The 25,266-nt window shown below is 55.7% G+C and overlaps 1 protein-coding gene across 2 annotated transcripts; it reads right to left on the bottom strand.

The window, feature by feature from the left end:
- Nucleotides 1-25,020, bottom strand: LOC141949708 (proton-coupled amino acid transporter 1-like). Of its 2 annotated transcripts, XM_074883600.1 has the most exons (11): nt 24,897-25,020; nt 20,999-21,146; nt 20,186-20,276; nt 18,937-19,025; nt 18,605-18,700; nt 17,791-17,875; nt 14,597-14,815; nt 14,249-14,347; nt 12,603-12,769; nt 6,423-6,592; nt 1-2,871 (listed from the first exon to the last, which is right to left on the bottom strand). In XM_074883600.1, the coding sequence occupies exons 2-11, from the start codon at nt 21,139-21,141 to the stop codon at nt 2,603-2,605; spliced, it is 1,428 nt and encodes a 475-aa protein (XP_074739701.1). In that variant the 5' UTR covers nt 21,142-21,146; nt 24,897-25,020; the 3' UTR covers nt 1-2,602. The 2 variants fall into 2 exon arrangements, with proteins under 2 accessions (XP_074739701.1, XP_074739700.1); XM_074883599.1 differs by lacking the exon at nt 24,897-25,020 and having other exon boundaries at nt 20,999-21,157.
- Between the last annotated feature and the right edge of the window lie 246 nt (nt 25,021-25,266).

Below are 25,266 nucleotides of genomic sequence, written 5' to 3' on the forward strand. Positions count from 1 at the left end.
AACCTTTTCACGTAAAAAATAGATCATATTTATTGATTAAAGTAAGATACATGATTCAGGTGCAGCACCAGCTCTTGCACTGGGCAGCTACACACGCTGTACGCTGACAATATCCATAGGCACGAGACATGTACATTAATCATTTCTATATTTACAGTTTCCTTGGTTACAGAGCAGCCTACAATACACAAGTGTCAAGTTTTCGTGTCCATCGGGTCCTGTGTCAGGTCCTCCTGGCTCGGCAGAGCCCCTCACACCGCGTGCCCCACCAGCACCTGTGGCCCCATCTCCAAACACCCCCTGCTCTCCCTGACAGAAGTGAAGAACTGCAAAAAACATTTAATGCTGTGATATCCCAGTCTCCTTGGAAATGAGGTCTTCACCACTGATTGCAAAGTGAGTTTGGATGCATGGGGCCCTTCTAGCAAACCCACTGATGCCCAGTGCCAGGCTGGGGACATGCCCTGGCACACAGGTGTCCCCCAAAACGTGGCCAGCCTTCTCGTGGGGTACCAACAGAGCTGGGGGCGAGCATCAGACGTCCCCTGCTCCTCACAGCACGCCCTGCTCTGCCAAGGGTGACATTTCTGCACTCAAACCCAGCCCCCAAGGGCCACGCCAGGGTCAGTACACAGCGATGGATGTGAATATTGCACTTCTCCTGTCCACGGCATGCCCTGGAGCCCCCCCCACCTCCCAGACCCGGGTGTTTGCCCTCTATCCCCGTGGTGTCCTCCAGATAGAGGATTTGACTTAAAGCTTTGCTCTGGTCAGGTCCAAGAGATGCTGGAGCAGGCCAAAAGCTTTACCAGCACAGACCTGGAGGAGACGAAGCGAGCACCAAGAGATGCAGCAAGCAGATGAGGGGCTGGAAAGGAGCAGCGATGTGGCACAGACCTACCCTGCACCTGGTCACGGGTCCGTGTACCGGCACAGGGCACCCAAAGCAGAGCCAGCAAAGGGGACACAGTGCAAGACACTAACATACCACACATGGAGGAGGCAGGCTGCAGGGACACTGCTCTGCACAGCCTTCTCCTCCCAGAAGCGGGTCAAACACCAAAAATAACCCCAAGCCTCACTCATCCTCCATCAAAGACGGGAACGCAGCCTGCCAGGGCTATATTCACACTCCTTTTCCACACCGCCAGCAGCCTTTGCCCACCCGCAGGGAGACACGGCTGCAGCAGGATGCAGGGATAAAGGCTCTCCAAAGGAAGCCACCAGCATCTGGGAGATGCTGCGTTAGCAGGGAGGAGTTTGGCCGACACGGGGTTGCAGAGGGGCGGCTCAGCCAAAACCTTTTTGCACCTCTAGTAAAAGACATCCCGTGGAGGATGCATTTGCTCTCTTGTCCTAAAAAAAAAAAAGAAATCCAGCAGAAAGGCAAGGAAACTCTTTAGGGAGGAAGCTGGGCTCACTAAGAGGAAGGAAAGCAGCAGCGTACCGGGGACCGTTCCCCCCAGGCATGCACCAGCCACAACGCAAGAAGCAACAGGAGCACAGGGAGAAGCACCAGAGCCGCATCCTACCAGAGGACAGGAGCTGGGACAGAGGCAGAGAACACAGAGGGAGTGAGACCAGGAGAGAAAGAGAAAAAAAAAAAATAGTATGGGTTTTTTGTGTGTGATTTGACATTCAGTGTCAGCCTGCAAACGCAGCCGGAGCGTGCCAGGGCCAGCTCGGGCACTGTAAACAAGGTGATGTGTTTTTGCGGCGTGTGGGCAGCACACGGTGAGCCCCGGGGACACCATGTCCCGTGCAGGGAGGGGGCTCACAGCCCAAGGTGACTGGCTCGGACCCTCGTTATGGCAGAGCCAATTCGTTCTCCGCACGCCTCGGTTCTCTAACGCCACGCGTTAGGTATGTGCGTTAGATGGGGAAAAAAGAAGTATCACTACTGAAAGCGTGGACCAGGGTTCAGCAAACCCTCCCAGGCTAGGGAGGTGCCGTGCCCAGTGCCCAGCTCCAGGCCCTGCTCAGCCCCGAGGCGGCTGGAAACAGCGCCGGAGCAGGGCAGGAGCCAATGCCCATGTCTGGGGATCCCACCACGGGAGAGCTGGGGGGTCCCAGGATGCTCCACACCTCGGTGGCTCTGCCCACCCTCCCCACAAGGCTGGGGTGGGGAAGCAGCTCCACGCTTTCCAACCTGAGCTGAGGTTTCTCTGTTGCTGTAAAAATAAAGTGCTGAGGGGGAAAAAAAAACTGGCACAAAAAAGAGCAGTCCCTGTTCCCCGCCCTGACTGAAGGAACGGGGGATATACAGAAAGGTTGGGATTTAAAAAAATAAAATAAAATCAAAATCTACATCCCTGGGATTCCTCACCTCTCAAAGTGACTATTTACAGGTGCCCAGAGGGCTGTTTTGCTGTATCACCACCGAAAAGCCCCCAGGGAAGCCACTGCCCCAGCCCAGAGCCCAGCACGGGACCCGCGGCAGAGGGGCGGCCACAGTGGGGGGTGGCCCCGTCCTCTCGCAGGCCAAAGCCACCGTGATTCCCAAGAGGAGAGGGGAGGCCATTCCCAGGGGACCAGCAGCACCCAGTGCCTGTGTGCCCCCAGCATGGCATCCGGAGGGGCCGGCAGGGCAGGAGGGGGCCCGTCACTGCACCATGACACTGGTGCTGTTCACAACGGCAGCGGCGGGCGCTATCAGCTCCACCAGCGCCTCGTACGTCCCCACCACGAAGCCCACGAAGCCGAAGAGGCTGATGGCGATGTCCTTGGCCACGACAATGGGGTGGATGCCTTCTGTATAGTAGGTGGCAATCTCCAGCAGTGGGGGGAAGATGAGAGCCAGGGCGCTGCTGCTGACGGAGCCCACCAGCGAAATGACGATGTCCAGGCGCGGGATGAGGATGGCCAGAACACCTGGAGAAGGAGCAGACAGGGCGTTAGTGCTGCCGGCTCCCAGGCAGTGGAGACCCTCTTCCCCCGAGTCAAAGCGAGCAAAAGCCCACCGCAGGGATGCCATCTGCTTGAATCACACCTCTGCCCTTTTCCCTGACACAAAAGCTTTGAAGACGTGGCTGCGTATTTTTCCAGCAACTCCTCCCCAACAAGCCATTAAGCCGTTACACTGAGTTAACAAAGCGCAGCTCACAGACGAAACTCTTTTTGTCGCCCTGGGCACCACCGTAGCAAGCTCCGGGGCTGAGCGGGAAGGGTGCCCCGGCAAACAGACACCGCTGGCAGAAGAATGGCTGCCGGCAACGCCAGCCCCCCTCGTGAGAGCCAGCACTCCTGCTCCCCACACCTGGGGAGCTGTAAAGCCTCAGAAACCCCATAAAAGCAGGAGATGGGAGGAAAAAATCCATCTCTCCCCCCACCCCGAATAAATCCTTGTGGTTTGCATGTGTTTAGAGCTGCTCCAGCAGCAGAGCACCTACGGCACAGCCCCGGGGAGAACATTTGTTCGGCAAAAACTGCAGCCAAGGAAAATCCCCCTGGGAGACTTCTGACAGCTCGAACTTAGCGGTGCAAACTCCGGCATATTCCTGCTCCTCCTGCTCGGAGCCAGGGGAGGATGGAGGGATGGTGCCTTCTCCTTCCAGCCAGCCACAGCCACCACCTCTGGGCTCCGCTCGGGGCACCGCAGTGTTGGTGTTTGGGGAGCAGATCTCAAGTAAAGGATCGTCCAGATTCCGTTTTGCAACCAGGAGCAGTGGCCCTCGGGATGCTCATGCACCGAGCAAGCTCCCCATCCACGGCAACCTCAGCATTCAAGAGCATCGCTGCTGCTTTTTGGTCAAACAAAGCCAGAGGAAAAGGCAACCCAAGCTTTGCACAACAGAAGAGCATCCTCTGCAAGCAAAGCAGACTTCAGCATCAAGAGAAATAAATTGGTTTATTGCTTTGAAAGTTCTGCTTAGAAATAGGAGACACCTAGAACCGTGGCAGCTACAGCTGTGGTGAAGGGTCACCTCAGGGCTCCTTACCAAGGGGATTTGTTCACTCCCTGGCAATCAGCTACAGGCAAGAGGCTGTTGGAGCCTCCCTGAGCCAAACATCACCCACGGCACCGCAGGAGATGGAAGGCTTGGGAGGCTGACAGCAGGCAAAGACACAAAAAGGAGATTCTCCTGCACATCACCACTACTCCAGCCCTGCTGTCGTCTGAATAAGCCTAGAGACAAACCATCCCTCCACCATGGGAAACAGCAGAAAAGATTCCTGCTGAGCTGACCTGGAGGAAGTTTATCCCAGTGCTCAGCCCTGCACAGAGGCAAAGGAGCACTCTGCCAGGTCTCTGCTGCAAGCAGCATCCCTGCTCCGGCAGCCTGTGGGGAGAGCAGAGCAGCCGACCACCAACAGCATCCTCAGCCCACCCCACACCACTCTTTGGACTCAAAGTAAACAAAATTATTAACCCTCCTCTAAAACAAGCAGAACTGAAGCACCAGCTGCAGTCCTCAGCCTCCAGGGGCAACGGTCGTGCTTTCCACAGGTATTAATTCAAAGGGTTTTTAAGTGTGCTGGTTTTGAAGTCTAAGCTTAAAAGACACCCATACACCAAATTGCATCCTCTCTTTGGGAGCCAAAGCCATGATGCGGGCTTGTTCCGCGGCCACGCAATCATCCGATGAATATTCATGCAACCCCCCTAATTGCTTTTATCCTCACCAACAGCCGCAGCCATCTCTTACATGGAAGGGTAAGGGGAGGTACAAAGGAACCAGCATCCTTCCACCAACACCTCCACTGCCTCCCTACCCCCAAACGGGAGGGCACAACCACTGCCAGTGCCTAAAGCCATCCCATCACTCCAAGCCTTCGCTTCCCTGGCCAGGCAAACCCCAACACCCTCCGGGAGAGGCTCCCATCCCACAGGCAGGCTCTGAGTCCAACCACAGCACCAGGGTGGCCAGAGCACATGGTCCAGCACAGCAGGATTTCATCCCTACACTGTCCCTCCAGCTACAGGCATCGAGGCAGAGCACTGCTTCAGGAACTCAGCACAGAGTGGTGGGGTTTTTTTTGGCTTTGCCCACCTCTGTTAATGCAGCACTTCTGGCTCATCGTTAACAAGAGCCCAGAAACCAGCAGCACCCCGCTCTCAGCCAGCTTCACCCTCCTCAAGTTAGCACCACGCTCCTCTCAAACCCAAACCAAAGCCAGCTGAGATGCAGGGCCAGGTCCCTGATGCTCAACTCTGGTGCATCAGCAGCGTCAAGCCAAGGAGAAAAGCTCTTTTTCAGCAGGTGACGCCGGGGAGCTCAGTCAAGCGTCTCAGCTGTGCTGACAACAGCAAGGATTTAGCCTTTGGGAATCAAAGCCAGCCAAAATCAGATACTCCTGCACCTGCTTTGCTCCACACCTTTCCCAAGGTCCACCAGGCTCAAGCCCAGCAGCCCGCTCCACCACAGCCTCACCGCAGGCACCAAACACCATCAAGGGAAATCACAGAATCATTCAAGTTGGAAAAGACCCTTGGGATTACGAGTCCAACCCTCAGCCCTACTCTACAAAGTTCTCCCCTACACCACATCCCCCAACATCTCATCTAAACGACCCTTAAACACATCCAGGGATGGTGACGCCGTCCCCTCTTGTTCTGTCACTAATAACCTGTGAGAAGAGACCAGCACCAACCTCTACAATGTCCTTTCAGGTAGTTGTAGAGAGTGATGAGGTCTCCCCTCAGCCTTCTCCTCCTCAAACTAAACAGTCCCAGCTCCCTCAATCGCTCCTCACAGGATTTGTTCTCCAGGCCCTTCCTTGCCCTCCTCTGCACTCATTCCAGCACCTCGATATCTCTGTCGCATTGAGGTGCCCAAAAAAAAAACCACTTTGAGGCTGATCCAGCCAGACCTGCCCTGCAGCACGCTCCGCACCCCAGCAGACTGCCACGGGCACACTGGGGCTTTGGTTATGGGTCGTGTACCATTGTCTGCTGTGCTACACGCTGCGATGAATGTGTGTGTACAAGGACACCCGTTCCCTCGTGGCCTGCGGCCCTTCTGCAGCCGTGCCCCCGTCACGCAGGCATGAGGAGCCTGGCTGCACACTGCCTACACAGAACAGCCTCCAGTCTGGGCTGCCCTGGCTCCAGACCAGGTGCTGGGAGTGTTTTGTACAAAGCTTGATGGGACTCAATGGCCCCAAAAAGTGCCATCAGGGGGACTCCAGGCCCAAGGCTCCACGGGGATCTGTGATCTCCAAATGATCTGGGAAGTTTACTACTCCTCCACTCAGAAGACTGGTCTCATACAGAGGGGGCAGAGGACCACTGCTGCTGCTCCTTGGAGGCCACCATGGCCTACTGGCTTGCATCAGCAAGGTCCAGGGGACTCCCTGCTGTGAGGCTTTAGCAGCAGGAGGCAGCAAGGCAAGGGGCGAAGGCTCTCAGCACCACCAGCCCACAGGAGGAAAGAGGTGCCACATCCTCAGAGAGGAACTCAAACAAGCTGCTTTCTACTCACAGGTCACGCTGACCAGGACCACCCTGAGGAGCAGGTTGACCAGCCAGCCCCAGCGCTCCGACACTCGGGCGATGAGGGGAGGGATGATGATCTCGGCAGGCACATAGAACTGCACGGCGTACGTGAAGAAAATCCCAAAGGAGAAGAGCAGCTTGACAGCTTGGTACAGCCTGCAAACAAGAAGGAGGAGACCCAGTGAGACATACTCTTGCTCCAGCCCCCGCGCATCAACGGCAGAAAGTAGAAGCGGAATGCTCTGCCAAGAAGGACTTCTGTGTCCTGAACACTTTCCTGGAAAATTAGTGGTGATGCATTCAATCCACAGAGGCCCTTCTTGGGCAAGAGATAGCAAGGAGACAGCGCAACCTCCATGCTGTGGCAACACATTCCCCCACACCTAATCAGAGCCTTTAGTCTTGGCTTTGCATAAGGAATCATCAGGTCAGGAGTTGGGCCAGCAGCCTCTCAAGTGCTGTCTCCCCTTGGCAAAACTCATGGGAACAGATATTGAGAGCTATTTGAAAAAACAACCAAAAAAACCCCCAAAAACCGACAAACCACTGTCCTGTTCCTAACTCATTCAAAGGCACAGGGAAAGTTGAGGTGTCCTTGGCCAAGGGACTGGGAGCCCAACTTGTTCCTCAACAAGTTAAGGCACCTACCCACATTTCTAGATGCTCAGGTGTGCCACACTGCCCTTGGCTGCACAAAGTCCCCCAGGTACCTTGCTCCCTGTGTAGATACAGGCTCTGTACCACCCTCTCCACTTGACCAGGCTGGACTCTGCAAGGTCCGCAGTGACACCGGGTGGCCTTCATGACTGCCCCCCACAGACAACACCCAAATACCCACCAGCACCGGTACTGCCAAGCACCTGCAATCCTGACTTTTGGCCAGTGACCCAGAATGAAGTTGCATCCATCACCCATCCCCAGAGGTTCCTCACCTTGACCTTCACTAACAAAATCCAGCCTCTGAGCTGAAGGAAGAAAAAAACCCTCCTTTTCTCCTATTTGTAACCATCTAGATTTTATTCTCCATCTTAAAACAGGAGACGAAGAGTATCTTCGAAGAGGCTTATCAGCTGCAGCCATGAATAGTTCACAGATTTCTATTACTGTTTGGCTTCTGAGGAGGGAGAAAAGGACAGCACTGCAGGGATAAGTCTGGGCTTACAAAGCAAATGCGATGCAAACGTCATCACTGCCACCTGCAACTCAACCTCCTCCATAAAACAAAAAAGAGCAGCTATTTTTGGAATGTTGCATAATACATGTTTGGGGGCAAGACAGTTAAAAGAGCAGTTTGGGCTGAGCAGAAGGAAGGCAGAGTGCAGACATGCTGCAAACAGCACCTTAGGCTCACCCCGAGACAGATCTCCCACATCCCAGATCCTACAGCGATGCAGTGGGGGGGCAAGCGTGGCTGCAGGAGAGCGCCTGTCACAGATGGCCAGAAAGCCACCTTCAAGCCTCATCTCTGTCCTCTCCAAAAGAGGAGTGACATCACATATGATCCCACCCGTTCCCCAACTCAAGATGTGCTGACCAAGTAGGATACATGGGTCCTGGCCATACCACATGGGTAAATATGAAGTGGATCCAAGCTGAAGAAGGTATTTGGCTCCTCCTGCCTTCTTATACACTTTTACCTTCTTTGGGCCCAAGCCAGTGTCCCTCTGTGCTGGCTCTCAGCATCCAGCTCCTACAACAACAGTCTCAAACCAGAGAAGTGCAAGTACTCACATGCAAGACAACTTTGAACACTGGTGGCAAAGTCTGGTGGAGTCAAACACTTCCCACAATCGCGGGGGATGGCGTTAGGGATCACCTAAGTGAATGGGGCATTATGCAAGTCCGTGGGACCAGATCAGATGTATTCAAGGTTGTGAGCGACATCAGCCTGAAGCCACTTTATCATCTTTAAAAGAGCAGGGTGATCAGGGTCCCACTGCCTGGGAAGAAGAATCATATCCACCATCAAGAGGGAATGAAGGGATGAGGGAAGCTACAGGCTAATCAGCCTCACCTCGATCCCCAGAAAAGTATGGGCTATGTCCTCCTAGCATCCATTTCCAGGCACATATTGGACAGAGTGAACAGCCAGTGGGAATTTGCCAACGGGCAATCATGGGAATATCCTCATCAGGGACCTGGATGAGCTCTCAGCAACCCAGAGCATGCTCTCAGCAAGTTCCCAAGACCAAATTGGAGGGGATGGCTGACACACCTTGAAGCAGAACCTAAACAACATGGTGGCACGGGCAAAGTTCAAATGCAAACACAAAATCCCACACATGGGAAGGGCTGAGGCCCAGCTTCCCATCTGGCTAGGAGAATAGAACCTGGAGGTCTTGGCAAACTGAACATGAGGCAGCAGCAGGACCTTGCAGTGATTAAGGTCAATCACATACCAGGCTGTGTTAGCAAAAGCATAGCCAGCAGGTTAAGGGTAGGGATTATTCTCTTGTCTGGGGCTTGGGAAGCTGCATCTTCAGTATTGTGTCAAGTCTTGAGACTCCCAGGACAGGACAGACATTGACCTACCAGAGCAAGTTGAGTGGAGGCTACTAAAATAGTTGGGGCTGGAGCACATGACGTACAGGAAGAGGCTGCGAGACCTGGGCTTGTTCAGCACGAAGAGAAGGTTAAGGGGGATGTTACTACTGTCTTCAGCTACCTAATAGGAGGGCACAGAGAAGACAGACAGCGTCTTCTCCGAGTTGCACAGTAGAAGAACCAGGGGCAACGGGACAGAGCTGCATCCCAATAGGCAAGCTAAGCACCAGAACAAGGGCCTGGAGAGGTGGGGAACCTCCCTCCTTACTGATATTCAGAATGTAAGTTGGCCCTGCTTTGAGCAGGTGGGTGGACCCGATGATCTCCTGATGCCCTCCCCAACCTAAGTTAACCTGTGATTCCACAGGCAAGCTAAAGACAAAGCTATCACAGAGTCCAGAGTGCGCCCACTCAGCCACACATGACTTGAGTGCACGGTAGCCTTGAGCCACCTACCCCATGGCCTGCATATCTTATCGTTGTGTTTTCAGTTAAGTGATGCTGTAAAGCCATAAAGTGCTCGAGGGCAATCCACGATTAAGAGATGTTATTAAAAAAGGTACAGAAGAAGGTTGGGTACCAATCCTGTACAGGTCAGGAACCAGGACAACAAGCTCAAAGGGCATTTTAAATATCAACAAGAGGAAGAGCTCAAGCGCTAACCCTGACCACCAGAAAACACGGGTCCACACAGGGCCCTGGAGAGCCACTGCTCTGCCAATCACAGCAACCACCTGCTTAACCCAGCGAGCTACACCAGCCCATCCCAACAACCTGCAAGAAATGGCATACCTTCCTTTGGCCGTAAGCTCTGTCATGACCTCCCTCCAACTGGCCATACGCAACCAAACATCTTCCCCCTCGCTACAGCATTTCTTCACTCTTCAGATGGTGGGGTGAAGCAACCCTTCTGAGGAGGGATTTCTGCATAGCAGTGCGGTATTTTGGAGGCCTGGTTAGATGGGGCACTGGGAACCGACACACTCCTCATTTGAGGAAGCTGCGGTTAAAGAGAAATGAGGCTGGAAAAGTCCTTAGTCATCCTGTAACTCAACGATTCCTGACACGTTCATCCAATCTGTTCTAGAGACCTCCACGCAACAGCTACAGCCAAGGAAGGATGCAGCATGTCTGCCACAATCCTCACCTTGTCTTCAACACCACAGGCAAATCCCATGACTTCTCACCCACAGTCCTTATGACCAGCTTCTGCAGCCCAACGTCTTTTACTGCTGGGGAGAAAACCCGCAGGCAAAGTAGGATGGGCAAAACACTCATTTCAAGAGCAAGTCCTCACCCATCACCTACAGTTTAATGCATGGGAATACAGCGGTCAAGGCTTTAGCCCACATATCCCAGCCCTCACTTTAGATAACTCATTTCCAAGTCCAATATTTACAGCCTCCATCGAATGTTCTGCCAGGAAGCAACATGCACAAACACTGAAGTGTTTTGCCTGCTGAGTCACAAGGACCGCAGCATGCCTTCCCCAGAAGCAGCCCGCAGGAGCCCTGCCACGTGCCCAGGCTTCCCCGGGCGCTGCTTCCAAAGGGCTCTTCTCACTATCTGAAAAACCCTACAGTTATTTTCAGAAAAGTACTTTAACATAAAATGTGGATACTCCTAGAAACATGTATTTGAAATAGGGTCTTTCTGTAGCCTAGCTAGTCACAGAAATCCCATTACCCTCTTCTAAAGGAAGGTCATCCTTTAGAGCAAACATTTCCCGCAGAAGCCCCTGGGCAGCATTACAGGTCAGCAGATGTCATTACAGGCTGTGGCGTTATCTGGTGCCCTGCAGAGCCCAAGACCTGGATCTAACCTGCCTTCCACCTTCAGGAGAAGCAGCAGCATTTCATCGCCTCCTCACCTCATTTCAGCTTGCTGAGCAGATAGGATTCACACCTCCTGTGCTTGGGACGGTGGGGTTCAGAGCTCCCTACAATACAGGCACGTTTTTCCACCAGCCCCATCCCTCCTCGCTGAGAGCAGAGCTCCCAGCCCCTGCAGGGGACAAAGCTGGGCTCTCCGTAGGGGCGAGACCTTCTACCACACCGACACCAATATCCAGCAGCTCAGTCACTACACAGATCCAGCATGAATGAAAGTCCATGCACTCAAATTGAAAAAAACCCACATAGCAATAATTAAAGCAAAGCAGGTTCTATTTTTTTAAAAAAATCTTTGCTTTCTCCAGAGCCCCAGCTATGCAGCTCAACAAGGTCAGCATGTGGAAACCGACCAGTGACTCAAAATTTGAGTCCTACCCACATTCACTTCAAGAGGGGTGAAGAGGCAGCAAGACACACTGCAGTGATGGGCAGCTGCTACCAGCAGAGAGGATGGGCTGGGGAGGGGGACAGGCACCCCCAGCTCAAATTCTCACTCTGGTCTCTTGCAGGATTTTAAAGCCAGCAGAGACATCGAAGAGAAACTGTTGAACTTCAGAGTGCTCCTAGGCAAACCCAGAGAAACTGTGTTGCCACAGGACAGCTTTCCAAGAAGCCTCATGGCATCAAAGCCAACCCTCAGCCCCAGCTCCGCACCAAGGCGCAGGTGCTGCCGTGCAAGTGGTACCTCTGCAGTGCAGAGAAGAGCTTCTCTCCAGCTCCTCCTCGCCTGTCAGCACCATGTCCTGCCACACAGACACCCCAAAGCAGCGTGTCATAAGAACCAAGAGAGATGAGTTTTTTCAAGACTTTCTCAAATAGTCCCAAGCAGAGCAAGCTGGAAAAGACATTTGTTCTCTATATTTGCGTGTTCCACACTTCTTGTCCGAAAGGCAAGAGAAACTACTTGCAATTCTGCTCTGGGATGAATATGGGGCTGTGACACTGAGCAACCACCACCCCCAGGACAGACCAGCACACAGCTCAGTCAGCTGCTGCAACAGCCACCAGCCCTGGAAAGAGGAGAAATAACCCCTCCGGGTAAGCAGGTACAGCGTCAGGCCACGTGTATTTCCACAGGGCTCCAGCCAGAGACCGGAGCATCTCAAGAGGCCTTGCTGGATCCCAGAAGAGGACAAACAGGTTTGGGGAGCTGCAGAGCTTGGCCCCCATGGGAAGGAAAGGGTATGCTCACAGCACCAGCACTCACAGGCAAAGCGCCGCCTCGAGCTGAGCTGCATCCAGGCAAAACACGGAGCCCAGGAGTGGGAGTTGGAGCTCCGGGGCTGCAAACAAGCAGCCCATGTGTGGAGACATCACATCTCACCCCCTCTTGGAGCTCCCAGGTTTGGGTTCAGTTTTCCATGTGCTTCATTTGGGAAAGAGAAGCAGTTTTTCCACTGTTCAATGACCTTCCAATATGGAGGGGTTGTGTTCAACAGCTGCCAGTCATAGTGCTGTTTAGCACCCGAAAAGAGACCACAAGGCTCCAAGAAAAAGGCAGGAGCTGCATCTACCCAGGCAAGGACCACCAGCTCAGACACCGCAGCAATGAGCCTCACCACCCCATGCATCAGACAACCCTTGACAAGCTCCTTTGGACAGTTTGATTACAGCATGTTTGATCCTTCCCCAAGCTCACCCAGATTAGTTCTCCTAAGGAACGACATCCCCCACTGCCCCATCTCCTGCCTCCTTGGCCAGGACCCTCCTCCCTCACCGCTGGGACTCACCAGCAGTTGGGCAGGTTGAGGGTTATGCTGGCCTGAATGTCTGCCCCGAAGCGCAGGTACCCCAGGACGCTCAGGCTGATGTACAAGATGGTGACAATGGTCATCCCCACGTAGAGGATGACTGGGAACTGCCGGGGGTTCTTCATCTTGTTTTCCAAAGGCAATACCTGTGAAAGGAGGAGGAAGAGGAGGATGACAGAGCAGCAGGTTTTCCCCGTTCCTCTATACCCCTCAGCCCCAGAAAGCAGGAGAGGCAGCCCCATGGCCAAGCATAGCCCCCCATGCCAGGGGATGGGATGGTCACACGTGGAGCCCAGAGAACCCAGCTGAAAAAGCCTGGAGATCTGATTTCTGTGCTCCCATTCGAGACCTTCACACTTGGCATGGCAAGTCTCCAGCAAGGTCACTCATGGCCTTGCCTTAACGAAGGGACCTGCTCCCTCCCCGTGGCAGGAGCTGTGCCCATTGGTGCCTGGCCTTTTGGGGAGATGCAATCTGCCCCATACCTTGGTTGCATTACACTCTGCACCCCAAAACAGCACAGCCATGCCCACTGGGACAGGCCCATCATGTTACATTGTCTTATTTTCCCCAGCAGACCCTGGATAGACCAAGACACCTTCTCCTCTCCTATCAAGTTTGAATGGACAGATTTCAACTGGGCAGGACAATAAAAAAAAAAAGGAAGGACAAAGGCAAGTCCCTCACCTCTATACTACTAACACTCGCTTTCAAATATAGGACCTCAGCAAACATTTTTATAGCTGTCCTTGAGTGGTAGGGATTCCAAGAAGAGACAGAGTGGCAGAGCTGGCGAGGAGGCAGGACCAGAAAAGCTTTTATTTGCTTCTCCATCTCCAAGCCATGCGAGGAAGAGAGCATTTGTGCCTCACTGACAGCAAGAGCCCTCTGCCCTGGGCACAGCATTCAGTAAACACTCCTCCTGTAATGGATTTGGCCCTCTCCAGCCCTGTGTTTATACAGCCACCATATATTAAGAGATGAAAACATTTTTTTTCTCCTTTGAAGGGAGCTCCCAGAAGCAACCCACAACATCTTAGGGAGCCATTAAGCTCTCCACCCACCCACCCAGCTTTTTTCACAGACACAGCCAGCCTATTTACAGCGTCTTGTATGAGAGGCACATGCAAATCCAGCCCCACGGCAGGCTGGAGCCACGTGGCTGCCGAAGGGAGATCTCGGAGCCTCCGCAGCAGGGTGGGAAGGAACGGATCACATTTTTTTGTCACGGTTTTTGGCCTCCCACTTAGGCAGCTTCAGGATCCAGCTTGGTAACAAGACTCAGGACGATTCCTCGACCGCAGGTTAGCCAGCAGAGCCAAAGGCAGCTGCCAGTGCAATTCCCAGCAGAGCCCAATCTACTGCCAGATACAGCCACCTTCAAAGCAGCAACCAACCTCCTGAGGTTTGGAGCATGTGCTCCTCCAGCCTCAGATGGAAGCAACAGGGTTTGACCCAGGAGATAGCCTGGAGGCTAAAGCTAACAGCATCATCCAGAATTTGGGCTACTGTCAGAGAAGTTCATCTGCAAATACAGCTGCAACACAGAGCAGGTGCTGCAGCAAGCCCGAGCATGGGCTGAGCCTCCTTTGCAGGCAGCCCCGCTGCCACACGCCGAGACTTACCACCCCAATGCCTTCGAAAGCGAAGATCGCGGTGCCAAAAAACAGAGGGTAGGTCTTCCAGGCTGCTGCTAGAGGCAGGTCACTGGGATCAGGAATGTCCTGGAAAAAAGCCCACGCAGAGTTCAGATGCAGGGTGGATGGGGAGGATGGGGAGGACCTGCCCTGCTCCCATCGCTCCCTGTCACAGCCCCACGCCGCAGGGGAAGCCCTGTGGAGCAGAGGGTAACTGCTGTGCCCACGGGAGCGAGCAGCACCCCACGGCATGCAGACACCCCACTGCTGAGCTCCCTCCACATGCCAAAACATGGGACATCACAGAAATGACAGAGGGGAGTCATATGCACGTACCCGGACGATGTACTGGTAGATCACAACAAGGCTGACAAGCATGGCCACGTTGGCCAGCATGGAGAAGATGGACAGGACCTTGAGGTTCTGGATGAACGTGAGCAACACCACAAAAGGCAGGATGGAAAGCATGTATAGCCGGGAGTCCATGGTGGGGGTCATGACCACTGTCCTGTTCGGGCTGCAGTCATTGGTGGTCCCATTTGCTGCAGATATGACCTGGGGAAGCACAGGAAGGCTTGATGAACAGAATCACAGAATCATCGAGGTTGGAAAAGACATTGAAGATCATCCAGTCCAACTATTAACCTAACACTGACCATTCTCAACTCTACCAGATCCCTCAGCGCTGGGTCAACCCAACTCTTCAACCTCTCCAGGGATGGGGGTTCCCTCCCTGCCCTGGGCAGCCCATTCCAACGCCCAACAACCCCTTCTGGAAAGAAATGCTTCCTAATATCCAGTCTGACCCTGCCCTGGCGCAGCTTGAGGCCATTCCCTCTTGTCATGTCGCTTGTTCCTTGGCTCAAGAAACTCATCCCCCCTCTCTGCACCCTCCTTTCAGGGAGCTGTAGAGGGCGATGAGGTCTCCCCTCAGCCTCCTCTTCTCCAGACTAAACCCCCCCAGTTCCCTCAGCCGCTCCCCATCAGACCTGTGCTCCAGACCCTGCACCAGCTCCGTTGTCCCTCTCTGGACACACTCGAGTCATTCAATGGCCTTTCTGGAGTGAGGGGCCCAAAACTGAACACAGTAATTGAGGTGCAGCCTCACCAGTGCAGAGTACAGGGGTAAGATCCCTTCCCTGTCCCTGCTGGCCACGCTATTTCTGATGCAAGCCAGGATGCCATTGGCCTTCTTGGCCACCTGGGCACACTGCTGGCTCCTGTTCAGCCGGCTGTCAATCAACCCCCCCAGGTCCCTCTCTGACTGGCAGCTCTCCAGCCACTCCTCCCCAAGCCTGTAGCGCTGCTGGGGGTTGTTGTGGCCCAAGTGCAGCACCCGGCATTTGGCCTTATTGAAACTCCTACAGCTGGCCTTTGCCCATCGCTCCAGCCTGTCCAGATCTCTCTGTAGAGGTCTGAGAGTCACACAGGTCTGAGAGCCACAGATCTTGGCAGCCCAACCCGGGTGGGTCAGAATACTACCCCATCAGCTCACTTTCAACACAGGTAGTCAATTAAAATCAAAGCAACATGGGTTTTCAAGTAGTTTCAAAGCAAATCCCTGTTACCTTGCTAGGAGCAGAGGTGGGACTAGCTACAGCATCTGAGCCGAGACAGCAAACCCTGCCCGAGCCCAGGCTCACTGAGCACGCGAACCCGGCAGCCAAGCACGCCAAGGGCAGAGGATGGTTTGCGCTGCCCACCAGTTGAGAAGAGAGGAAAAAGGCATTAAGTGTTGTTTCCTCAAAGGTCCTCTTCCTCTGTCAGCACCACTTTACACTCAACATCACATATGCCTTCAGTCACCCAGTGCCCTGTTCCCAGGTGAGGACATGTGGAAGCTACTGCTGGCCCCCAACTTCGCTTTCTTCATAGGAAATCATCCTTTCTTTGGGGTCTTTCATTCCAAAGGCACTCCAGGCCACATGCTCACCTCTAGGGACAGTTCTGCCCCTGGAAATGGATGGCTGAGCCATCCCTCCCAAGAGCATGGGCACACTGTGGATTAACCAACACAACCACGACCAAGCTGGTTTGGGTACCAGGTGCCGTCTGGCCACTGCAGCAAAGAACTGCCTGCAAACTAATTTAGCCTGCTCTGGAGCGAGTTGTGCCCCAGAGGAGAGGCTAAAGAGCTTCTGCACAAATCAGCATCCTCCGTGGAAGAGGGCAGTGCAGAGCCATGCACCCACAGGGCAGCACTGCTCGAGCCCCAGCCTGCCCTGCCTCTCTGTGGCTTGCTCCAAAGCCATTTTCCAAACCAAAGCTCTGTCCAGCACAGCAGCACCTTGCCCAAGGTACCACCTGCACCACTGATCTCCATCTAACACACTATTCCCCACCACAAAAGGAAACAAGCAGTGCTCCCCTCCCCACATCCAAAAAAATCCAAAACTGAAGCCAAGCATGAAGTTTCCCAGCTATGGCCTAAAATAGGTTGGATTTGCAGATTTTTGCAAATTTGCCTTATGGCTTGAGCCAGCCTTCAGGTTCTGCTGCAAGGGGCCCAGCAAAAAGAAGCCCACCTTGAAACAGCAGCAAGGAGCCGTTTGTGGGGAGCAGGGGGGCAGCAGCAGCCCGGCCCCATGCACACACCCTGCTCGCTCCTGCTCTTAGGGCTGCTGGCGTCAGATCACAGATGTTCACCCACTTCCTACTCCCAGCCATCCCACAGGGCAGCACAAAGGGAATCCCCTCAGTTGCTGCTTCTCCCAGAGCGGAGGCAGAGTCAGCACCTCCAGCACCCACTGGCAGAGCCCCCCCCCCCCCTTGCTCCCCTGGGAACCACCTCTGGGGCTGAGGGGCATCAGGGAAGAGCTGATGAAGGGCACGGCCGCAGCTGTAGCGACCAGACCACGCTGCAAGAGCAGGAGCACACGGGGGAACAATGCTGAGCGGCGCCTGCGAGGCACTGAGCTGGCAGAGGCTGGGAACAGGGACTTGTTATTCCCAGTTTCTTACAGAGCAGGAGCCAGCCAAGCAGTTCAGGGTTTCTGTTTATTTCCTTCTGACACCTGGCAGAAGGAAACTCTTTCCCTAAAGATGTAATTAAGCTCCAGAGCCACAGGATGAGGAAAGAAACTGGAATGCAAACAGGTCTGAGAAAGAGAGAAGAGAGGTTCACAGCAGGTCCTGGTACCCACATGTTACCATCTACACAGAGCATCAATAAACCCATTAACCACGGTGGGCAGGGCATCAAAGGCACAGTCCCTCCGCTGTCACCTCCCTCCTGCCTTCCCTCACCAGGAACAGCCCCCACTTCCCCTGGGTGACACGGACGGCTCCAGCACCTCTGCACATGGAGCAAAGTCATTGGGACTCTCAGAAAAACCTGCCCTCTTTGAACAGGAAAACCAATCCTCCAAAACACCCGGGCAGAGGAGCAGTACCTTCCTGAGCAGCATCAGGTACAGAAACCAGACCTTTGGTGGAGAACAGGGCCGTGACACAGGAGCTAAGAACAACCCAAGCACCTCCACACCCTCTCTCGCCTTCCCCTTGCTCACGAAGGAGGGAGCAAGTCTAACCTGTTTCAGATTGTCAGCCAGAAAGACAAAGTACACGCAGCAGAAACCCAACTGAGTGACGATCAGGAAAAGTCCCACTACACGCCTAGAATAGAAAAAAGACCATTCGTTAGCCAGGCCACACAGAAATAAGAGCCCACTTGGGTTGCTTGGGGCTGCACTCCAATGCTGCAGCGATGCTGCTCTCCCCAGGGGTTGAGGTGTGCAGGTCAGAGCACGCCCAGCTGCCTTCTCCTCGATGATCAGGAGACAGGACCATACCTCCATCTAACCTCGCAGACCTCAGGCTCTCCAGTGTCCCCCTCCCATCCCCTCCATAGGGTCAGGACCAGTCTCAGGAGGAAACTCTCCTGCTTGGGTTTAGCATCTCCAGTCCACTGAATTGTCACAGCTGGAGACAACACTCCCCAGACACAGGAATAGGTGGATGTTCCCAGCATCTGATGTGCAATGATCTGTGTGATATGGGACATCCACAGGGCTGGGAGCATCCCTGGGAGCAGCCAATAGACATGCTCAGTGTCTAACTAGACGGGCCAGCACTGCAGTACATGTTATTTACCCCTTTGTTATGCTGTGGAAACTTATTTCACCCACTCCTTTAGTATAAGCCACATCTGGCTGGGGAAAGGACTGAGTCAAAGACTTCAATGTTACCCCGGGGGACACTGAGCGCTCAGGGTGGATGAGCCAAATAACATTTTATGTCACTTGAACTCATCTGCCAACACAGCTCAGAGACCAGCCAGCTCTTCTGTCCCAGCTGCAGCACGTTGGGCTTAAAGACCCCTGCCTGGAGCAGGGGAACAGGTACCTTCCCCAGATGGCATGTGTCCGCAGCCATGCACTGGGAGTTGACTCCAGCCCGTACACCACAGCACCCCCGTAGTCCAAAAACTGCTTCTGGAACCTGTCCAGAGAAGAAGGAGAGAAGGGACGTCACACCAGCCCCGTCTGCTGGTTCCCAAGGCAAATGATGATATTAATGGGAAAACAGTTCCTGTGAAAAGCCCAGAAGCAGTTCCCGACAGAGACTTCAACACAGACAACTTGCTGCTGGGAGGCTTCAGAAAAACCACAAGGCTTCTTGGGAAGGAAGAAAGGGCCGTAGGAGCAGCAGTGCCAAGAAGGGGAGTTGCTCCTTACCTGTAGCAGAAGTGATGGGCACATTTCACCAGGATGCCCATGCAGTGCACAGCCACGACTCCCATCACCAGCAGGCTCACAGGACCCAGCTGCAGGGGAAGAGAGGGGGAAGGCTGCACTCTGATGGCCGAAGGCAGAGCTGCATGATGAGATTTACTGCCAGACAAAACTCCACCGGCTCGGTGAGCCGAAACACCGCTGGAGGCTGAACGGAGCTCAGGTGCTGCTCCTGGGAACCGGCCCCCCTGCCCCAGGACCAAGAAACCCCACAGAGAGCCACGCGCTTGGCAGGAATGATGCAAAAGAAGCAAGTTGGGGCAGTTTGGGCGTAGCAAAGCGCTTCCAGGATTGTTTTTCAAACGATCTTGCATACCCTTATTATACAGGTGACAAAGAGATCATGGTCTGGACAAAGGAAATCGAGTTTTCTTTTTTAACTATTTTTATCTTTTCAATCTGAGCAATGGGAACGCTGCATTGCTGAGTGACGAAACCCAGAGCAGAGCAGCAAGGTGCCCCCACCTCTCACACAGATGACAGTTGCTGGGGCACGATACAGACACAGAGGAGCTGCTTGGGACAGAAGCAGGGGGGAGGTGTGACAGCGGCTGGAGGCTGCTGTTTTTGACCTCCAAGTGTGACCTCAGGCAGCAAAGCTGCATCACATCCACTGACCCCAGAGCTGCGAGGCTGGGCCAGCCCACGTGAAACCCCACAGAGGGAAGCACGCCACCCTCCCCCATCACCAGCCTTAACCACTGACTGATGGGGCTCGTCACGTGTGTGCTGTGCTCACAGGACCCTCAGGAGACACACAGAATGCTCAGCACAGACCAACTGGGACAAACTAAGGTGGAGGCCATGCTGAACCTGCCATGAGCAGGGTGAGGAGATGCCACCGGAGCACAGCACGGCGTGTTTTGGGAGAAAGGGGCTGATGCTGCAGAAGCCAGGGAGTGCAGAAGCAGGGACCCAGCACCCTGCCCGACCCCAGCAGAGCAAACCACAGCCCCGACTCGCACGCTGAACTCCTCGAGACCAGCCAGCACAAGGCAGGAGCGACAAGAACAGTCTCAGCAGCAAATGAAGCAAGCCACAGAGCCCAGGGTGCAAAAGCTCACAAGCTGCTGAGCACCAAGAGGCATCTCGGCAGGGAGTCAAGCCCTAACAGCATCCACACAAGCTGCCCAACGCCCTGAGGTGACTCTGCCCCACAGCTCCCACACAGCAGGGCTGAGAGCTGCCTTACCAGGATGCCGGCGTTCTTCACAGCCAGAGGCAGCCCCAGCAGCCCTGTGCCAATATTCCCCTTCAGGAGGTGGATCAGGGTCTGGTACCACCTGAGAGAGAAAAGATGCATCAGCAGATGCCCACACACCCACCACGCACAGCCTCAGCCCTCGGCTCATGTTGCTCAGGGTCCAGCAGCTCTGAGCTGCTGTGGGAAATGCACACAGAGGTCCAGATCCCGTCCCCTGAACCCAGCTCAGCCCAGTAGGAGTGAGGAAGGACTAGAGGCAGACTCAGCAAACAGATTTTGGGTGGGCATTCACAGAACCAGGTTTGAGGCAAAATCCAGCGCGAGCGCAGCTCAGCACTGAGCAACTGCACAACAAGAGAGTCTCCGAGTTGAAGGTCTTGGTCTCCACCGGGCAGACACAGCATCCTCTGCCCAAGTTGGTGAATAAGGCACAAAGAAGCCCTCAGGGCATGGCTCAACATGCCCACATACCCTCTGAAGCTGGACATGCTGTTTGCTTGCCACAGCTCCCCATCACACCTAGCTGGAGCAGGTGAATATTGGAAAAAGCATCAAACACTGCCCAGTGCCAGCAAGGCCAGCTTCACCAGAGAGTGACACTGAGGCAGCTGCTCTCTTGGTGTCATCACCCCATGGAGGCAGGGCCACAGCTCTGCCCTTGCCACCCCCAGAAGGGATTCCCCGTAAAACCACAGCTCCACCATCCTCCAGCAAAGCTGGCAGGCAGCAGGGAGCCACCGTTACCTCCTCCACCCTCCCCAGGTGCTGGGCCAGCCGGGCAGGGAAGGAAACATCACTCACGTTGTGCCGTTGGCCTCCCCAAAGCGCTGGTAGGACTCAGGGTGGGCGAAACCGTTCATGCCGCCGGGCGGGCTCCCCTCCGGCGTGACGTCCGTGGAGCTGTAGTCGTTGTAGTCCTCGCTGCGGAGGCGCCGGGTGGACATGGTCCCTGTGGAGGGAGCTGCATTAGGGGTGCCCAGCTCGACAGCCCCCTTCTCGGGCTCCTTGGGGTCAGCCATCACGCAGAGACCTGCTGGTACTGCCAGAGCAAGGTCTCCTCCAGGACTTTTATACACGCTCCCGCCCAAGCAATCACGGAGCTGGCATGTCCTAAGGTCAAGGGTGCATGGCACATTCCCACTGGCTCTTCCTGCAGGTTCGTGCCCCCGTTTTGGGCACACCCAGGCGGGACGGGCTCAGGATCCTGCAGGCAGAGCCTGGATGTGACCTGCTTTGCGACAGGCAAGGGACCTGTGTACCCCTGCTCCAAGGGTGGTGAGTGTGGCACCACAGCCACAGGCAGCAGGGCAGGGAGGGACATGCTGGCAGTGTGCAGGGCTGGCACGAGGATGCCCAGGAAAGAGCATTTAGCACTATTAACCCACACACAGTTTGCTGCAAGGGAACAGCTTGCTCTTGCCAGGGAAGAGAAAGTTTCCTAACTTCTTTTTAAAGACTTTTTACTAAAAAGAATAAAAAAAAATTGATTACACTCCATCCAGCAGGAGCATGGTCCACGTGCTGACTGCAAACCACCCGCCCCAAAGGTTTCACAGCCATGGAGGTGCCTACAGGACTAAGGGGCTTCCCAGGATGAGGCACCTGCACAACCCAGAGTTCTTGCTCCAGCGAAAACCCCGGCAGGGTCCTGCAAGCCAGGAGCAGGGGCACAAGCCCTCACCAAGGACACAAGCCTCCTGCCTTCGGCTGGAAAGCAGTCAGCTGGTTTAATTCCCACACGTGCCCTGAAGAGCTTCTGCACAGCCTGCCGCTCCCTTCCCAAAAAAAGCCTTTGCTTCCTCCAGCCCCCCAGCCGCACCCAGCACCCCGAATGCCCCCCAGGAAGGAGAACCAGAGGCAGGGAAATTATCCATCAGGCTCCTGCCACACAGCCTGGTGACTCAGTCCTGCCCCAAGACTCTTCTGGGGTGTCATGCCCCAGGCATCACCCCCACCCCAGCAGTCCCAGTCCTTCCTGGAGCTGGTGGGGAGCTGGGATGGGGCCAAGCGGAAGCAGCAGAGAAATATCGCTACTGCAGACGGGCTTGTTTCCTGCCAGAGGGCTCCTCGAGCGCCTGCCAGGTCACGCGAGCACCCGCAGGATGTGGTCCCAGCACAGACCTAAATGTTTGGCTGTGCAGGGAAAGCTCAGCCCAGGCTGCTCGAGTCCTGCTCCATCCCCAGAGCCCCCAGGCACTCCCCCCTCCCAGCACCGCTCTCTGCAAACCTGGCTGCTGCCTTCAAAAACAAGCCAAGAGCTGTAACTGCTGGGAGGGTCCGGCCTTGCAACCAGAGGGGAAGCAGGGAGCAAAAGGGACTTTGCTCAACTCTGGATGCTTGCTTCAGATCCCAGCAGCTCGGGAGCAGTTACTCAGGCCACAACAACGCTACTTTATTTCCTGAAGCACCAGGCAACACCGGCAGCAGAAAGCAGGGCCAGTCTATCCTGCGCAACATCAGCCTCCAGAGCAGCAGTGAGCCCAGCTGGCAGGCAGGCAGGCACTCTGAAGCCGAAGGCAGCACATGCATCACTCCTGCCCAGCCTCCTCCCTCCCAGCCGGGCCACGTAATCATGCCCTGAACCGGCTCCACCGCAGGCAGGGCCATCTGGAGAGGCAGGGACCGGGAAGAGCGGCAGCATTAGTTTACAGAAGAAAAGCGTTAGAAGCTTTTTGTCATCAGTGACAGGCCCGAGGGGCAAGGGTGAGGTTTGGGAGGTTTTGCCAAGCATCAAGGGCTGGTTGTGGGCAAGGACAGCAGGCAGAGAGGGTGCCAGGGTTGGGTGAGGCATGGATACCCCTCCCCAAAGATGGCCTGCACGTTATCTGAACTACCCAACAGCGACGTCCCCCAGATAAAACAGCACGGTTACATCAGTCTGCCTGATCGCTCCCCGTGATTTTATTTTTTTTTTCCCCAAGCAGGCCCAGCTGCTTTTTGCTTTGAAGAGCCAAGGAAATGCGTTCATCATGACTTGCCTTCTTTGTGGCTGGATTAAAGGTTGCATAGCAGCAGGGAGCGAGCACTCAGCTCCCCCGTGATCAACAAGAAGCTGCTGCAAAACTTGTCTCATCCACACAATGAATATTTCAAACTGAAGCAAAACCCCACTACATCATTTCCTCATCATTACAAAGAGCAAAGACAGGAACAGTCACATTTGGTTTCCACTTTAAATCCAACTCCTCGGCCACTTTCATGTGCATTTTTTTTTCCCCCTACACACACTAGCAATTTCATCACTGTGAGTGAAGCGCCTAGGAAAGCTGGTCGGGGGGGGTCAGGGTGACAGCAATTTGTCCCTTAGAGTGACAACCCCACGCCAGAAGTCAAAAGCAAGATGCAACTTGCTGCTGACCCTGACAGCTCTCGCCAGCTGAGCAGGGGCTGCGTGCAGAACGGACAATATGAAATCTTTTGGAAAAGTGAGCTGCACAGCAAAACTCACTGCCGCTTCCCTTAACGCGTGTTGAATCCTTTATTTCCAGAGTGCTGCTTGTAACTGGTCTCAGTGTGACACAAGTGACAGCTGACACTGCCAGATCCCCCTCCCGCCTTGCCCCACTCCCCTGCCTGCAGGACACCTCCCAGACACGACAGCTGCACCCCCACAGCATCAGCTTCCCGTTCCTGTTACCTGGTGTTCCCGCAGCCCCAGAGACACCCCCAGACTCACATTTCCAGCGCTTCGCAGCATGGCCTGGTCCCCCCAGCCTGGCTTCTCCCCACAGGGAGGCTGCTCAGCACAAACCCCCCCCCCCCCCCCCCCCCAAGTCCCCGCAGCTCCTGCCCCAGCCACGCTGCGCTGCCCCACTCCCCCTCCACCCTGTGCCCCCACACAGCAGCACAGCTGCACCCCACAGAGCACGGGGCTTCCTGCACCCTCCAGCTTGCCCTCCTCGCAGCACCCCGCACCCTTGCCAGCACCTCACACCTTGTGCACACTGAGGGGGGGATGTGCACCCCCCCACACACTGCACAGCACTCCCAGACACTCTGAGGGGAGCCCCGCAGGCTGCCAGCACCCCCACAGGGCACCACCAGCACACACCCTTGGGTACCCACACAGGGTCTAGGCTGGCCCATACACTTACTATGTCTCTGGGCACCCTGAGACACTGCTGCTGGCTGCCAGGACCCCGAGGGACCCCCGGGCACCCCTGCAAGCTGACAGCACCCCTCTGCACCCACTCAGGCTCTGAGCATCACACACACACGGCCACATATACGGGCTACCAGCACCCCCAAGCTCCCCTGAGCACCCACGCGGGCTGCCAGCACGCTTCTGCACCCCTGAGCACCCATGCTTGATGCGAGCCGCCCCACGGACGGGTGGGCCCCCGCAAGCTGCCAGCACCCCTCTGCACCCACTCAGGCTCTGAGCATCACACACACACCCATCCACGTATAAGGGCTGTCAGCGCGCCCAAGCTCCCCTGAGCACCCACGCGGGATGCCAGCTCACTCCTGCACCCCTGAGCACCCACGCGGGTTACCAACACCCCCGGGACCCCGCGCACCCACGCAGACTGCCAGCCCCCTCCCCTCCCCGCGTCCCTGGGCACCCCGCGGGCTGCCGGCACCCCCCGCGCATCCCTGAGCAGTCCCGCACGCTGACAGCCGGCTGAGAGCCCCCCTCCCGCACCCCCACGAGCCGCCAGCCCCCCGTTCCGCCGCCGCCCCCCGCCCGGGCCCGCACCTCGCCGCCGCCGCCCCGCGCCGCGCGGCCCCCGCCGGGCCCGCTCCCTCGGCCGCGCCGTCACGTGACAACCGGCTCAGCTGACAGCGGCGCCGCGCATGCGCACAGAGCGCGGTGAAGGCGCGGGGCGGGGCGGAAGGGCGGGGCGGGGCACTGCGGCGCCGCCTGGCGGACGGGCTGCGGGGCGGGCAATGTCCCGCTGCCACGAGTGGGGTAAATACGGGCACGGCAGAGCCCTGAACCCCTCCACGCGTGGGCAACGAGGAGCATCCCCCCGCCGTGGGGCTATTCCTTAGGCAGGGCCTACAGAGCAAGGCAGGCTGGCAGGTGTCAGGGAGTGACCCCCCCTGAGAGCCCCAGCGTGGGCTGT

Source organism: Strix uralensis, chromosome 14, assembly GCF_047716275.1.
Source record: "Strix uralensis isolate ZFMK-TIS-50842 chromosome 14, bStrUra1, whole genome shotgun sequence".
Lineage (NCBI taxonomy): Eukaryota > Metazoa > Chordata > Aves > Strigiformes > Strigidae > Strix > Strix uralensis.